Source organism: Pithys albifrons, chromosome 2, assembly GCF_047495875.1.
Source record: "Pithys albifrons albifrons isolate INPA30051 chromosome 2, PitAlb_v1, whole genome shotgun sequence".
Lineage (NCBI taxonomy): Eukaryota > Metazoa > Chordata > Aves > Passeriformes > Thamnophilidae > Pithys > Pithys albifrons.
Genome location: NC_092459.1, coordinates 7539972 through 7557257, shown reverse-complemented (window position 1 = coordinate 7557257; position 17286 = coordinate 7539972). Strand labels below are relative to the sequence as shown.

Genomic DNA, 17286 nt, shown 5'->3' with positions numbered 1-17286 from the left:
GATTTTACATCATAGAATCATAGAATAGTTTGGTTTGGAAGTGACCTTAAAGATCATCTAATTCCAACTCCCACTCAGTAGATCAGATTCTTCAGGGCCTCATCCAACCTGGTCTTGAACACTTCCATGGATGGGGCAGCCACAACTTCTCTTGGCAACCTCTGTTCGTGTCTCACCACCCTCACAGTAAACAATTTCCTTCTTACATCTAACCAAAATCTCTCCTCTTTTAGTTTAAAACTACTCCCCATCATTCTATCACTATTTGCCCTTGTAAAAGTTGCTTTCCCTCTTTTTTGTAAATCTCCTTTCAGTACTGTAAGGCTGCAATGAAGTCTCTTGGGAGCCTTCTCTTCCCCAGACTGAATCACCTCAGCTGTCTCATCCTGTCTCCATAGGAGGTGCTCTATCCCTCCCAGCATCTCTGGGGCCTCCTCCAGACCTGCTCTAACATGTCCACATCTTTCCTGCGCTGAGGACCCCAGAGCTGGATGCAGGACTACAGCTGGGATCTCACTAGGGCAGAGCAGAGGGGCAGAATCCCCTTCCTTGACTGCTGCCGATGTAGCCCAGGACATGGTTTGCCTTCTGGGCTGCCAGAGCGGGCGGATACCACAGTCAGCATTCAATAATGCAGCACACATTGCTGAGGAATGATCATAACACCTGGAAGCCACTTCCTATTACTGAAGCTAATGCTATATAAAGGAATTGCCAAAATAACTCCAACAAGACAGATTCTGAAGTTACTTGGGAAAAATACAGAATATAGAAACAGCTGGGAAAAAAGCTAATCAAATTAATCCCTGTGTTAAATCAAGTCAATCCTCTCAGAAGCTTTAACTAACAGTGCCTTCTTTCCAAAGGCTCAAAAGCTTGGCTGTTAACTAAAATTGTAATGACAAGAAGTAGCAGCTGTTCATTGTGAAGGAAGTTCTCTTCACTTAGAGAAGCATCACGTCCTGAATTTCAGAAATTGACTTGGTAGCAAATCAGCTCCTTTAGACCATCAGGCTCTCTTGTCCATGACACTCAAATGTGAAGTTCCACATACCAGTGATGTCATTTAGCTGTACAGGTTTTTTTCATTCTTACTTCGAAAGCAAAGTGTCACATTAGATCAGTATCACTTCTTGTACTGTCCTTGAGGACAGAAGGACAGTGTGACATGACAGAAGCATTGAACAAACAAGAATGCCTCAAATGTCAGCATCCTTTTAACTATTTTACTACTTTGTTCTTCTAACTTTTCACATCAGTAACAGTACAACTGCCAAACTCTACATATCACACTTTCTCCTGAATATGTAATTAAAAATCTGTATTCTCAGACTACATTTGTACTTTAAAAGGTCGATCAACTGAAGAGAAAACAACCTGGGAAAAATACAGACAAGGGCCCTGAGAAAGCAGTATAATCCATCAGATTCTGTATAATGTAGTGCTGAATTTAGAATTTTAAATTTTGTGAACTTAGAAAAAACCCCAAACATAATCTGATGAAGCTGTTTGCAATAAATGAGTACATGCTAGAAATGTTTCTCCTATAACTTAAGTGACTAAAAATCCCTTCTAAACTTGACAGGTGCTGAGGATGAGCCTTGATGAAACTACTAACAGGAGTATTTTTTAGCTATTTCTTAGTGTAACACTGAAAGAACTTGTGAAAACTGCTTAAAGAGGAGGAGGATGAGACTGCTATTAGCAGGCCACAGTATCAGCACTGCACCAGAGGTGACAAGCTCCTCTGGAGTAACTTAAGGATTGCTGTTTTCTTGTCCAGAGCTCTTACCAGAAACAAAGGATTTTGACTGGCTAAGCTACTTAGACCGCTGGTTTCCTTACAGAAGTTCATTAACAGAAGGATTCAGGCTGAAGGATGATAACCAAAACCCAGCAAAACTACAGGAGAGTTCCATGCTTGCATGAGTGCTGGACAGTCATGAGCCCCCTGACAGAGCTACTGCTTTCAAATGCATTGTAGAATCATCACCAGTGTCAACCAATCACACTTTGGGAGCACCAGGATATTAAGTCTGCCCCAAATTTAAGGGATGAAGTCAGCCATCAGAAGACAGAGAAACAGATTAATGGAATCTTACAACTGCATTTCAACTAAAAGCAAGAGATACAAAATCCAGACCTGCCCATGCAATCTACACACCCTTTCCAGCTTTGCATTTGTAACAAGTTTGCAATACTACTCAATTTTCATTTTGTAGGATAGTGGTAGAACAGAAAGCAAGCATTTAATGGTATCTATGAAACCCTGGGTTTGGTAATCACATTTTATTTTCCAAGGCAATTTCAGGTGTATGTCCAGCTGAGATGAGAGCTATGAAACACAAAAGTGAGGGTGTCACAGTCTAACAGAAACTTGCTGGAATAAAACAGATTAGTAATATCTTGGGCACCATGAAATGAGAATTATCTAAAAGTATGCCTACCCTGGAATTAGTAAATTCCACTCAGACAGGTGTTCAGGCAACTCAGTGTTAAGAATAATATGCAAATTTAGATTAAAACACACTGTAATACTGGTTTTGATTTCAAAACACATTCACAGGATTTCTATCAGAGGAAAAACTGTCCACCAGCAGAAAGTGGCAATAAATCTCAGTGCAAAGTACAGGTTGTTTTGCAGGGATTTTGTTGTTTCGAGGGTTTTCTCAGGTTTGTTTTGTTTTGTTCTTCTTGTGTTCTGCTTTTTTTTTTAACTACTTTCAAATTCCAAACAGATAAAGTCAACTGCGTGCAGTTTTCATGCACCCTGGTACATAAAGGAAGTTTAACACAAAACATAATGCATCATCCATACTTTAAGAGGCTAAATTTCATCTGCTGAGGACTAAATAGATTTAGAGAAATTGTTTTAATTAAAATTTCTACACAACAAAGACATCCCTCAAACATGGAAATAAATGCAATCGTTCAAAGCTTATGATATTGCAGGTCCCTGAGGGCCATTGATTTAGATTTGTTACTTTTGAGAGATAACAGATAATGACATCACTACCCACTTTTTAAATAGATGTTTTAGATATTGCATTGTCATACAAGCAGCTCTATCAGTTGTCAACTATTTCATTGTGGAACATAAAAAAGTAGTTTCAGAAAAATCTAACAACTGTGTTCCTCTTTGACAGACAGGAAAAAATGTGCACTTGATTAGTTCTACTGAAAAGGACCTAATCAAGAAGTCATCACAAATATAAGTAGTTAATATCATTGTGCTTTACCCTTTGATAACATATTTTGCTCAACATTTCCTGCATTTAATCCAAGAAAGAACAAGCTTTACAAAGATACATCCAAATCTAATAAAAAAAAATGGAAAAGGTTTTTACATTTTTTACTAAGCTCTCCCAATAGCACACTAAAAAATGTCTTTTTCAGTATCAGCACTGACCCCAGTTAGGTGTCTGCCAGATGAACAAAGCCCTTTAACACACACCAAAAATAACCAGTTGTGCCAAAGCTGCCTCTTAACCAGCTCTCTCATAAGTAACAGCACAGTCTTGAATACAGGCTCTTGCATCCAAGAATTTTTTTTTAATTTATTTTTAGGATCAGAAGTTGATCCTACAGAGCTGAATGAACACCTTAACTGAAGTTCTCTGAATGAAGTTTTGACACTAGAAACGAATATTTTGTTCCTGCAATGAAAAGTTTGTGCTTCAACCCTCTAAGTTAATGTAAGAATAGACATTATCAAAAGAATATTTAGTTTCATATTCTGTTTGGCACTAAGTTCTGTATGTGCCTGTGTTGGGTCACACTAAAGGTCCTGAAGCCCACTGTGCTGGCCCTGAAACAGCAAACAGATGCTCAGAGAAACAGCACCATGTGTCCCTATTTCTCCAGAATATTAACATGACCTTACGGGTCACAGATAGATTCTGGGAGCTGGAGCCAGAAGCATCATCTGTGTATAACCAATCTAACTGCTAAAACTTTAGGAGACCATCTGCAACACAGCAGATCCCTTGCTAATAAAACTTTGAGTCTGTTTCTGTACAGACTAAATTAACAAAGAATTTATGGACAGAAACAGACCAAGGAAGCTGCAGGTCTGGCTCATGTTCCATTGTCCTATTCCTGACACTGATTGATACCAAACTCCACTGACTGCAGCTCAGATCAATAACATAAGGATTTCCAGTATGCAACATTTCCAAAAATGTGCTGTGGTACAATGAAAACAGATTTCATACTCTATTCCTTTACATTAGCACATGGAAGAGGATTCACAGACAGTCCTGATCTTAGTAATGATATGGAAAATAAGACTTAACAGGCTCCTAATGCAAAGTATTGATACCCAGTTGGGGGGAAATGTATCAAGAAGGATCAGAATTATGAACAAGAAATGAATTTCAGTTCAGAGAAACATCTATGCAGACAGAGAAAATGGGGAAGATAATTACTCAGTATCCAGAAGCAGCTCACTTGGCATGGCCTCCCTTTCACACCTTTCAAAGCAGACTGGAGGGCAGCACAGAAGAACGTACAACTACCAATTACAAGGACATTTCCTTTAATATTTTAAAAGGTTATAATAAAGAAGTTTAAAATAGCCATGGAATTTATCCCAGACTACATTATTGTTGTGCAAACAAAATTACTAAGTCAACCTAGCTACAGGAACCTGTATTGCCTCAGGGTATGGAAGACACTGTTGAAATGAAGACAAAATAACCTCGTAGGTGCAGGGTCACAATATAGCATCAATTTCTGATGCTGCAGGACTGTACCAAAAATCTGGATTTCTGTGTGTTTTTTAAACACCTTTACAGACCCACAGAATACCATGAAAACAAACAAACCAAATCACCATCATGCAGAAATACACCCCTCCATTTGAGATAACCTGAAATGAAGAACACTATGGATGGTCATATATACTTTAATTTAATTTCCAGGCATTTGTGCCATTCCTCACTTGCACTGCTTTCAATCTTTTGAGTACTTTGTGGGTGTCACAAGAACAAACACCACTATGAATGTCACCCATCCACACTATCACACTGCTGGCACTACTACCTTTACCTTTCAAATGGAGTTGTAAGAGCTGGGAGGGGAAAGATTGTGGCTCAGAGTGTGGCTACTGAGATTTCTAAAGAACAGAGCTTCATCTATTATTGGTTTTTCAAATGGGAATGGTTCAAAGAAAGTCAGCCCTGGATGATGCAAAAATTGCTGAGAAGCCAAATGATTGCTTAGATGTTTCATTAAAGTAAAAAAAATGAAGTAAGAATGGGAGTGTGTCAGCTCAAAAACATTTAGCAACTAGAACATGGCATTCATTTTCATCACCGGGTTATAGTTTCCATAAAGATCACACTCTTACCATCATTTTAAGAAAATTAAGCTGAAATATTGTCACTGGTTCAAGTGTTAACTGAATTAGGGAAATACCCAGCAAGACAAACAGATTAGTGTTTGAAATCTTGTTCATCATGAATTTATTTCTTTACCATGTCCTGTCAGGCAAATAACCCCAATGCATGTCAATTACTTTCTAAACAGCTCAGGGAAGTGCTTTTGAAGAAGCCAAGTCATCTTCCTTGATCTTAAGTTCCTCCTCACAAAGTACACTGACTTAAAAAACCTCAAACAAATCAAACCAGTAAGACAAAAAGTCCTTCTCTGTAGCTAAATTACATAATAGCATTCTTCACCCTGGTTAAAATCTTCTTTTAAAGAGTAATTACCAGTAAAAAAAATAGTAAATTACCACAGATTTCTGCTGGGTATGCCAGCTCACTTTTTCTGGAGCCAAACCTTTTTTCCCAGCTCCTAGTCTCCTTGGCTTTTCAGGCATAGCATGGAATTGTTTCACTGACTTACACACAGTGACACAGAAAATATACCTCATTTCATAGAACTGCATACACTTGGAAAAATCACCCTGTCAGTTCCCCAAGAGTGTCAGTCATCTGCCAAGACTGGCACAGACACAGCAGATCCAGCCAACAACCATCCCAGTGTTCTGACAAAGTAACCAGCTTTTCTTCACCTTAGAACAGAAATCTCCAGTTGCCTGAAAAAACCAAGTTTCTCTAGAGAAGCTCTTTGCTTCATGTTGCACTATTCAGACTTCTTAAATTGTATCAACATTTCCAAACCACCAGTTGGATTTCCAGCCCTCCATAATTACCTCTCCCATTCCCCGAGATTCTAGGGCAAGAGCTTGAAACTCATGATTCATCTCATCCACAGATCGAGCCTGCAGGGGGAAAACAAAACAAAAAATCCATTAGTCAAATATCTTTTCAAAAGTGGAGTTTGTAATACTCCACATGCTTTCTGACAATTGAAAGCACACACAAAATGTGCTACTCAGTTTAGGCTGAACCTGAGCAGATACAGTTAGTGACCAAGTTAATGAACCATGCTAAGATAGTAACATGCAAGAAATTCCAAGGGACTTAAACATGTTTATCTCTACATATCCAGATGGATGTTGCTCACTATGGAAACTGAGCAACAAAATGCAAAAGAAGTGAAATTAAAGATTTGGGCATACAATGAATGTCCTTTGGAAAGGAGACGAGGTGCTGCAGGTTGTGTTACTGAGGACACTTGACAGCAAAAACAGAAAAGCTCCCACAACAGGTCACAAAACCTGCCAGCACTGCATTGCTTTTAAAATCTAGTAACTGACTGCAATAACACAACTTTTTGTGCTTTCTTCCAGGAAACAGCACTTTTCCTTCTCTCTGTGTGTCTTTTTTTTCTGTTTGTTGCAAACATGAAATGTGTATTACTAAAGTAAGAGTTGCTGCTGAAACAAATCCCCTCCTTTCCCATGGCACACAGACACAACCCACTGGGTGCTCTTTCCTGAGAAAAAGGTTTCCACAAGGAATTCTCAAAGCCATCATAAGCTTTGAAAAACAAAAGAGGAACTTCAGTTATTTCTTCCCCCTTCCTTTTCTCCCAACAGTGTGATGAAGCAGGTAAAGCTCTTCAGGTGCAAAGGAAGATTAAAGTTTCCCTCCCAACACCAGTCCTCCCTCAGGCACCCACATGTTCACACCAACCAATAAACCAAAATGAAATTACTCCACAGACCTGATAATACATTAAGAACACTTAACAGACACTCAAATACCAGGAAAAGAAACAATCTTGTGCTTTCAATAATCTGGTGCAAACAACTGTTTCTTAGCACTGAAAAACTGTCCCTTCTCTCTCAATAAATGCTCTATTCTCAAAATTCTACTCTTAAAATATTGTTATTGCCTCACAATCATTCTAAGCCATTAATTTCTCAGATTAAGTGTCTCTGTGCATTTGACAAAGCAATTTCACAGCTCAAGAACAATATTGTAGTTAAAATGAACTCTGAAACCACTTCCCAGCAATTTCAGTGAGATGCTGAAGAGCAAATTCAGAGTTACAGAGCGGGTGAACTGGCACATTGAACTTTCTTCCAGTGATGCCAACATAGAAGTCAATTAGGTTGATTTTATTCTATTAAAAACTGAAAGCAGATTTTCACATAACCTTAGAAAAAGCTAAGGACATTTTTCTTCAAATTAATTAAAAATACTCATATTTTATGTGAAACTTTTTTAGCTCCAAGGGATAATCAAATATTTGTGCATGCACAGAGGCAACTAAACTGTGTAAGAGCCATAGCTTAAAAACAAAACAGAAATTCAAATCTTGAAGACTTCTTAATTTCAGTTATCACAGTTTCTGAAAATATAATTTCTTCTACAGATAGTTGAGAGAGACCATTATTTTACCTCGTCCACTGTCATGCTGAGGTCATGCACTTTGCTTTCAATTACAAAGAGTAAATTAGGTACTTGTGTCTCAAAATGTAGTTTTGGTTTAACTATCTCTAAACAAAAGATGCAGGTAAAGCTTCCCAAACTATATTGGCCACAAATACAACCCAAATCACTGTTACATAAAAAAACAACTAAGCTTGAAAGATGTGTAATTTTTCCTGTTGTTGCTGGGGGTTTGGGGTGGGTTGTTTTTGTTGTTTGTTTGTTTGTGGGATTTTCTTGCTTTTATCTAGTGGTGGTGGTAGTTTTATCTGTTTGAGGTATTTGGTGTTGCAAGACTTAATGCTTCCTTTCCATAATTCAGCAAAGTTCAAAAACGTGGCCACACCCTTCCAAGCCTCTGAGAAAAGACAACCCAAGAATCAGGGTAAGAGCAAAGGTAACTCCTTTTTATTTTAACCTGAGCAGTTCAGAGACCATTATAAGAAACTGAAGTTTTCTGAAACTGTAAATACATTTTAAAAGTACAGTTTGTTCACTGGCCCCTTTCTCACCAACATGAATTTTCAGTTAGTGTTATCTATTGCTGGCAGCAGCAAGAGAAATGATAGTCCTTTACTATAGCAAAGAGGCTCTGCTTGTTTCCATCAAAAACAACAGCCACAAAATCCTGTCCTGTATCATAAATAGATGTTTCACAGATCATTTACAGACTGGGAAAATACAGGCAGCACCAGTATCTTCAGATCTTCCTTCAGTGCTAACCCAGCCCAACTGCTACAACTACAGAAGAAAATATCCAGAATGCCCAACACTCTGGATTTCCTACATATAAAGATATGCCCCTCTTCCTGAAAGACAAACTTCTGTTGGGATTACCTGTATTAACAAGGAGTTTTACTTTTCTAATTTAATGCCAACATTCACTCAATTAATATGTTCCATGAGTAAACATTCTGATATATATATATATCTATATCTATATGTATATATATCTATATATACATACATCTATGTATATATCTATATACATGTATGTATATAGATATGTATATATCTATATGTATATCTATATCTATATATCTATATATATTAAAAAACCCTCAAATTCAGAACATTAAAACAAAACCAGACCCTTTCTCCCTACTTGTATTCATACCCTGTCAACCAGAATAATTCATAACTCACAAAGAGGCCTATGGAGGACACTGTTCACCATTTACAAGTTTTTGTCTGGTTTTGTTTGATTAGATATTTTTTCTTGTTCTCTCCTACAATCACTCCGAGACTCCTCTTTCTCCATGTACCACCTGCCTGCCTTTGAGATCAGTTGCTAGATCTAATATTAATTTTCAGGAGTTAAAAACTAATTACCCTTTCCAATTCAGAGACTCTGACAATGGTTTCAAACTTCTGATACACAACAGGTCATTCCACAGGGCCCCCAAATTATATACAAATGTCACTACACAACAAAGCTGTCTTTAGGCATAACAGTTCCTCACACACTGCTGTGAAATAGGTAGAATGGCTTAAGTATATCCATGAACTTTTCTCCTTTGACACACCAAAGAAAATTCTGCTCTTTTTCCCCAGAATCTAAATAAAACACACCAGCATGTATTAGTCCATTTTTCATCACACCATTATGAACAAGATTGTAACACAAAATAAAACCAAAATGATGTTCTAGTAAACTCTCTTCCTAAAGTTTAGATTTCCTCTCTCTTCTTGAAATTTAAAAATAATTTGTTATAAATCTGGAGGCCCATGCAAAACCCTTCCTTTACTCTGTTGAGGCTGTCGAGGACAGTCCTGCCACCCCTTCCCCAACTGCTTCTGTCACTCCCCTTGAACAACCTTGGTAACCAACAAGTAACAGGACCTTCGGAACCTTTTCAGAGGTTTTTTTCCATGGATGAGAATTTCACCAGATCACCCAGGTGAACTGGCTAAAACACCACAGCAATGAGACCACCACATTTCAGGTGGGGAAAGCACCAGAGTGTAGCAGGGTGGGGCAGGAGCACCAGCTCAGTGATGGTTTCGAGATAAACCAGGAACATGAAACTGTGTCCTCACATAACTCAGGACAGAATCCAGGAGGCAGAGCCTTGACTGGACAGTCATCCAGGATTACCACAAGAAACACTGCTCACAGTAATATCCATTTCTGGAATTCAGGCATCCCGATCTAGAATCACAGAATCATAGAATGGATTGGGTTGGAAAAGACCTCCGAGATTACCAAGTCCAACCCTTGGTCCAACTCCAGTCCCTTTACCAGATCATGGCACTCAGTGTCACGGCCAATCTCAGTTTAAAAACCTCCAGGGATGGGGAATCCACCACCTCTCTGGGCAGCCCATTCCAATGCCTGATTACTCTCTCTGGAAAGAATTTTTTTCTGATATCCAACTTAAATTTCCCCTGGCAGAGCTTAAGCCCATCGTGCCCCCTTGTCTTATTGCTGAGTGCCTGGGAGAAGAGACCAACCCCCACCTGGCCAGAACTTCCCTTCAGGTAGTTCTAGACAGTGCTGAGGTCACCTCTGAGCCTCCTCTTCTCCAGGCTAAACAAGCCCAGCTCCCTCAGCCTCTCCCCATAGGGCTTGTGCTCCAGTCCCTTCACCAGCCTTGTTGCTGGTGAAATAAGAGCTCTCTCCATTAACCCTGAATCCTCCCAGAAATGAGCTTGTAACCATTTTCTTGTGGCCCCTTCTTCGAAAAAAAGTAATAACAAAAATACAATATCAAAGAGAAAGATAAGACTTCATTTTATGTATCAAAAGTGGTTAAACCAGCTGACCAGAGAGCAGGAAAATCACTTTCTCTGCATTAACAAAATCCAAATCCCATCCCTCTCCTCCCAGGTGAACAGCTTAACCACTGAGACAAAGAAAAGGATGACACATTTTGCAGTTGAAGCTGAGTCCAAGGCCAAAAATGCAACACAAAACACCTGGTAATCACAGCACTGGGACTGGAAAGAAAGGGATGCCATGTCCCACATTGCAAATGCTTCAGCTCCTTTCTTTATTCTACTGAATTACTTAAATGCAAAATACCCTTCCAGTGGTTTTCTACAGGAGTGGCTCTTCTGTAGCATTTATCTTACATAAGAGATATGCCTATGAGCAAGTTAAACTGACTTGAAAACACAAGAACAGCTGTATTTGAAAACACAATATTTAGCAATTCTGCCAGCCCTCCCTTAAGTTAAACAGAGTACTGTAAAGTCATGTTGGACACTTGACATGTAAAAAAACTAAAAAAACAACCCACCTAAACCCCTTCAGACAGGCGGCCAACTTGAAACCATACAATAAAAATAATATTTTTAACAACAGCTAAAACATCAGACACAAATCTAGTAGAGATTCATAACAAAGGACAAGAAATGAAAACTACAAGCCTGAACTGCAAATCCCCAAACCTCTGCTCTGACATACTGCAGTTCAAGGCTCTGTACAGGTTTCTACTCTAGAATACTTTTGCCAAACTAAAAAGTCCTTATTTTGGTTTAGGGCCAGCCCAGATAACAAAAGCTGTTGAGTAACTGAACTACTCAACTACCAGACACACATCGAACTGCTTTGTACACAGGCTGGTAACAGAACACCAAATATTTTCTGTAACATTAAAAGAAAACAAGGTATTTGTTTGATTAAGGCTGCTTTTGGGTAGATGCATTTTTCTCACACCTCTCTCAAGCACCAAGGAACCAAAGGTTCACTTGCTGCTCCCAAGTAATTCAAAGTTACAGGTATGTCATGTTTTGGTAAGAGGCACCATTTTCTGAGGGCCACCTGGACAAGTAAAGCAAATGCAAACTTCACTAAACACTCCAAAATGTCCAAGCTCCTTAAGCACTACAGATAAAGGTGTCGGGCATTTCTGCCCAATTCAGGCAACCAATTTTAGGTTCTAAGAAAATATTCCCATGGTTGTAATCTCAAAAGTATAACATCTTCCTCCAGAAAGCACTTAACAATTTTCACTGCAGTGAAACAGTGTTCTAAAACCAACTCAAACTTTTGCAGGCAAGTGAACAATTCTTCAAGTGCTGCATTTTTGGCTTATTGACTCATATTCTCAGATTGAGCTGTACTTTTACACTCTAAGGCCCTTAATACATCCAAATGCTCCAACAACACCAAATTTTTCAATTTAGTTGGCCCAGCTCAGCAATCACTCTGGATCTTAATGTACTTGTGCTTTATTTCCTTGTGAACTTTGTATTGTAGTTTGAGAAGCAATTCTGCCAGTGCTGAGAATCATTGACAGTGACCAAAATGAAATGAGCAGATTTTGAGGCAGTTTCTGCAGTGTGTTCACAGGGCAGGGGAATACACTCAGCAAAAGCACTGTCTAACCTGCTGAAAAAGCCAAGTCACAGAAGGGCAAGGTGATCCAAAGAGCTGACCAAATGCTTTGCCTGCTTGTTTTTCAATAGGGTATCAGTAATCTGGAAGCATGCACAGAGCAGGAAGGCATTTTCTAGGTTTATATAACAGCATATGCATCTGTATCTCTGTCTCTCAAAGCATGCTGGGCAGCCTCTCACAAGGCACCGTCAAGTCTGGAAATGACTGATTTACCTCCATGGTCCTCTGCCAGCAGATGACACAGAGCAATGACAGGGTATCACCTCCCACCAAGAAAAGCAGAGGAAAATGGACATCTTGCCACCTGCTTCAGAGCTACATGAAATGGAGTAAAAAGATTCAGAAACTCGGGTTCTGCTCCCAGCCATGGACTCCAAGCACAGGCAGTGGGACTTGGTCCCCCTAAACATAAACTCTCCCATCATGTGAGAAACTCACCCCTTCATTGCAGAGACTTTCACGCCTCTCTTCCCACCCAAGAACTTCAATCTTTGTTCTAAGACTGGCAGAACTGTTTGGACAAGTTTTTCTAAACTACTGTCAGATGCCCCCGAGCTCAAATTTTAATCCCTGCAGCCAAATACTGGCAGATCTACCAGGCTCACATAAATTAATAATGTGTCTGTACTGAAACCAGATTTCATAACTATTTATAACAGTTACACTGTTTGCTCCATTTGAAGAGCTGAAGTGATATAATCCAACGTAAGTAGGGCATATAGTTTATATTAAATAACTTAGCAAGTTTCTCAAAGTCTTTCAATTGTGTAAGAAATTATTCACTCAAAATAGTTTCTAAAAAATGTACAGAACAGGAAGGAGAGTGACAAATGTTGCAGAAGTTTGTAGAATAAAAATATAGAACAGAGGCAGGTAATAAAATGTTTATATAATTTTACAGAATGGAAGAAAAATCCCATAAACATTTATCCAATAAGAGCTTCTGAAAACAAGAAATTATTTTTAAAATTTAATTACAATGACCAGTTAAAATAATATTGTCCACATTTTTTAGTTTATTATTTAAATGATCTACAAGAAAATGTGATTCTACAAAAAAGGGGCTCACTGGTCCTTTACTGCTTGTAAATTACTGAAGAACTATTTTTTGTACAAGGAAAGGTACAGGTTTAATCTTCAAAGCGAAATAGTTTAGGTGGAATCCCATCTAGTTTGGTGAGACTTCACCTTCCCCTTTTGCAGGCTGAGATACACACACATCATTCTGCAACTCTCTCCAAGGTTCCTCCATAAATATACAAGAAACAAAAGAGGAAGACACTAAATATATTTAGGAGTTTGAAAACAAAGCTGAGAAATAAAATTTGACTTGCAGCTCCTGTCTAAACATGCCTAATTTAATTGGTGCTGATTACTTACATGCACGTGACTAAACTTTATTTTTTTCTAATTTTAAAAATCTACACATTTCTTGTTAAGCTGGTCAGGCAGCATCAACCTTCTGGTAACAGAGGAGACGTAACAGAAGTTTAGAGAAATTAATGAGGCAAATTTCTAACCATTATTGTTTCGTTCTACACGAGTCAGTGAGTAAAACTGCACAGCTACTTCTGTACAGAAGTGTGACATTAATGTGATGTGTTGCTGTTTTGAGACATCACCTTTCACTACTTCATAATTTGAGCTCATTTGAAAACTTTGTTTACTAAATTAAAAAACTTAAAAAAACCCCTAGAGTGCTCTCCAGGCCATATGCTGTAAAAAAAGGCTTAAAATTTATCTTTTCTGAAAATAAGGATTCTCTGTATAAACCCCAAACTTATCTACACACAAGCAGAAACTAAGGACAATTTATCTCAATATATATTGTAATGATTAATAAAACATATGACTTTCACTCTGATCGAGTCAACAAGGTTTTCTTACATGTGTTAACAAGAATTGGAACATTACAATCCACAGGCCTAGAATCAAGTAAAAATTTCTATAAATTAACTTTCTACATTGCAATCAACACTTTTTTTTGCTGATGTGCTTTCTTCAGCAATCTCAAATATCTTCACTTTCCTGTGTGCTACCAGAGAACCCAAAACAGAACATCTTCCCCCTCAACCACCTGAAAAAAACAAACTTCAAATTCCTCTTTGAAAAATTACAGGGTTTTAACACCATCTAAAAAGAATGTGATTTTAAGGAATCCCATGGAACAGAACTGATTTATGAACAACAGAACTTGGAATAACAAAAATATTTTGTGCATGTGTGTATATACACACACCCTCCCATGAGAAGTGAGGCTGAGGAAAGCAGAGGAGTCACTGACAGAATTTCCAGGAAGTGATTTTAACAGTTGTATTTTGTTATTGTAGAGCTGATATCAAAACATTCCTCCCACCCTGACAATTCTTGATACTGATGCCAAAGGGGTTTTTGTTCTGATTTTCACATTTTGTAGATTTTAGGAACAGAGTAGTTGTAGATTTTTAGAGGGTTAATATTTCTAACAGTTTAAGTTTAATGCCTTTCTATCACTACCCCTGTCCCAGAACAGGGAGCTCAAATTCCTTTAGTTAATTAATCTTGTTTAGACTCCTTTCCAAGGTAAAGAGCTGAAGGATATCAGAAGGCCTACAGAATGAAACATAAACATAGGTCAGAGTGACCCAAAAGCCAGAACTGCATGAACTCCAAGAGACCTTTGTGTGCCCGAGGAAGAAGAGTTGATGAAGACAGAGGGTCTTGACGACCCCAGACCCAATTCCAGGGGTTGGTCCAGGGGTGGGACTGGGGCTGGACTGAGAAATGTGTAAAGCAATGATTGGAGGGATCTTATTATAAAAGCCATGGAAACAAGAACTGGGACACATACATGTCATCCTGTATTCCTGTGGGCTGTAGGCCCTGTGATATTAAAGGACCTTTACTTTTTATCTTACCCTACACTAACGTGGCTTGAAGTCCTGTTTTTTGGGGGAAGGGGCATTCACGGCATCAATACCCAACAATCCCCTTCGTCAGAGCATTTACTTCTATTTTCTTCACTCCAGGACACAGCAGATGCATTTGCCATGCCCTGCATTAATTTCTCGAGGACAGTTTTCAAGAATGCTACATCAGGAACTAAAGTTCTCCCAGTAATGCCCCTGGTCAGAAGTTTCTTGCATCATGACTTGTCTCTCGTGGTCCAGCACCTTTTGACCAAGCTCTGCTGGTGGTTTGGTTTGTTTGGGTTTTTTTCTCCCCTGACAGGCAAGGGAAAACCAGGGAATACCAACATAGTCTGATACTCTAAAACCTGAGATGAAGACATGAAACCAGCCAGTCGTTATTCAAGGGATTGAATAGCTGATAGTACAAAAAGCAATCCAGAATTTTTAGACTCCTCAGTCCACCCTGAATAACTGGTTTTTATAAAGAAAGGTGCTGACACATCTTCTCTGTATCACCAGCAAAAAGTGACAGTGAAAAAGCTCAAAGTTTCAAATATATGCCAGTCTGCTTCAAAATCTACACTGATTTCTTTTGAGCCTTTAAACCCTGCATGCCCCCAGTGACAGCCAGAGAATGGTAAAACATGTTTTTTTCAGTGTGTTTTCTCTTAGTGCCTCCCTTGCTGTGGGGAGGTACTTGTGTTTTCTACTTATCTGTCTACAGCAGGTGAATGGACACTGAAAGAAATTGCTGTTATCAATTATTTCAGCTGTTTTCTAAGGATGTTCTCTCTGGACAACATGTGTATTTAAACTACCCATAGTTTTCTACAATTGCCTAAAAGTTGAAAAAACAGCCAACTGTAAAAACCCCAGAGACTCCTTCTAATTGAGCAAGGCTCATTTCTAGTTCACCAAGAGCTACAGCTCAGCCTTGGACATTGTTATCTCATTAACTGTTGGCCAGCACAGTCCTTCAAAGGAAGGAAAAAAACAGTCTAAAATAGCATCAAAGAATTTATATGAATGACAATAAAGGAAAAAAAAAGTAAAATAAAGTAGGCTATTTGAAATTCAAATGTGACAAAAAGCTCATAATAAAAATTAATTCAAAGATTGGCATTGATACATCTGTGCTACAATGGATTTAAAGGCAAACCCTTCAACCTTTTCATTTAAGCCAAAAAGTTATAATCACTTAAATGTAAAAGCAGCAATCAGCACACCAGGAGCTTAACAGAGGACAGGCAGATGCTGTAACTGCAGACAAAAACCATGTTTGAATTATCATCCAACAAAATATAGAGAGGTGATTTTATGAGCAAAGTTTCTGGTTAAATGTCTAAATTCCAGGTTATTGATCCTCACCCAAAATAAAGTACTCCCTCAACTCCTTTACCTGACTATGTGCTGTCCCCCAGTTTCTTCCCTCCACACATTTAACCCCTTTTCTTTGCTTTGTCTTTACACTGAAGAGAAAAATCTTTCACAAAACTCTACTATTACCCTCACGAAAACACACAAGGCCCTCTTCACCCTGACTTTAATATAAATGGTACCAAGCCAAAGTAGTTCAGAAAGCTGAATGCAGCTCCTCCACGGAATAAAGCATTTTCATAAGCCCTAATTTAAATCACATGAAGAAAAAAACCCAAACAACATTCCAAACCCAGAAATAATAACTTGGATTAAGCAAAAGAAATAACACTGACCCAAATCTTAAACATTTTCACTTTCTTGACACCTTGAAAAATTTAAGAAATTAAGAACATATAAAGAAATTGACTGCAAATGTAAAATGTCTGAATGCCCATGCAGACATTTCCCCCCAGGTTTATTGGTCCCACCACCTCAACCTGGATGTCTATGCAAAACTCTCCAAGAATGCCTAAAACTAGTTTTATCTTTGGGACAAAACTCCATAACCACACAATAACCACGGCTGAAATGAGGCCTCACTTGCAATCCCACTTAGAACCTGAGCCCACGGGAATAAATGCCAAGGAATTTCAGCTGGCTCCGTGAGCGGCCAGCTCAGGTCTCTGGTTCCCACTCTGGCTCCAGAGGCCAGTCCCGGCCCACGTCACCTCCAGAAGCAGCGACACCATTCACGTTTATGCCTCTCAGTCATTCCTCACAGACCTGAACTGATCCTGCACAGCTCCGGCTGCACAAGCGCACAGGACAATTTATCTGTATGTAAATCCAAGATAATGCACAGCTGACCACATGCTATTTGTTTGCTGTAGTATCAACCCAGACT

The 17286-nt window shown here is 38.8% G+C and overlaps 1 protein-coding gene across 8 annotated transcripts in view; it reads right to left on the bottom strand.

The window, feature by feature from the left end:
• The window catches only part of PUM2 (pumilio RNA binding family member 2), a 72392-nt gene that overhangs the window by 42031 nt on the left and 13075 nt on the right, over positions 1 to 17286 (bottom strand). For all 8 annotated transcript variants that reach the window (XM_071548292.1, XM_071548291.1, XM_071548287.1 and 5 more), the window contains one exon: positions 6161 to 6229. In XM_071548292.1, coding sequence (XP_071404393.1) covers positions 6161 to 6211 — 51 coding nt within the window. In that variant the 5' untranslated portion in view covers positions 6212 to 6229. The remainder of the gene's footprint in view (positions 1 to 6160; positions 6230 to 17286) is intronic.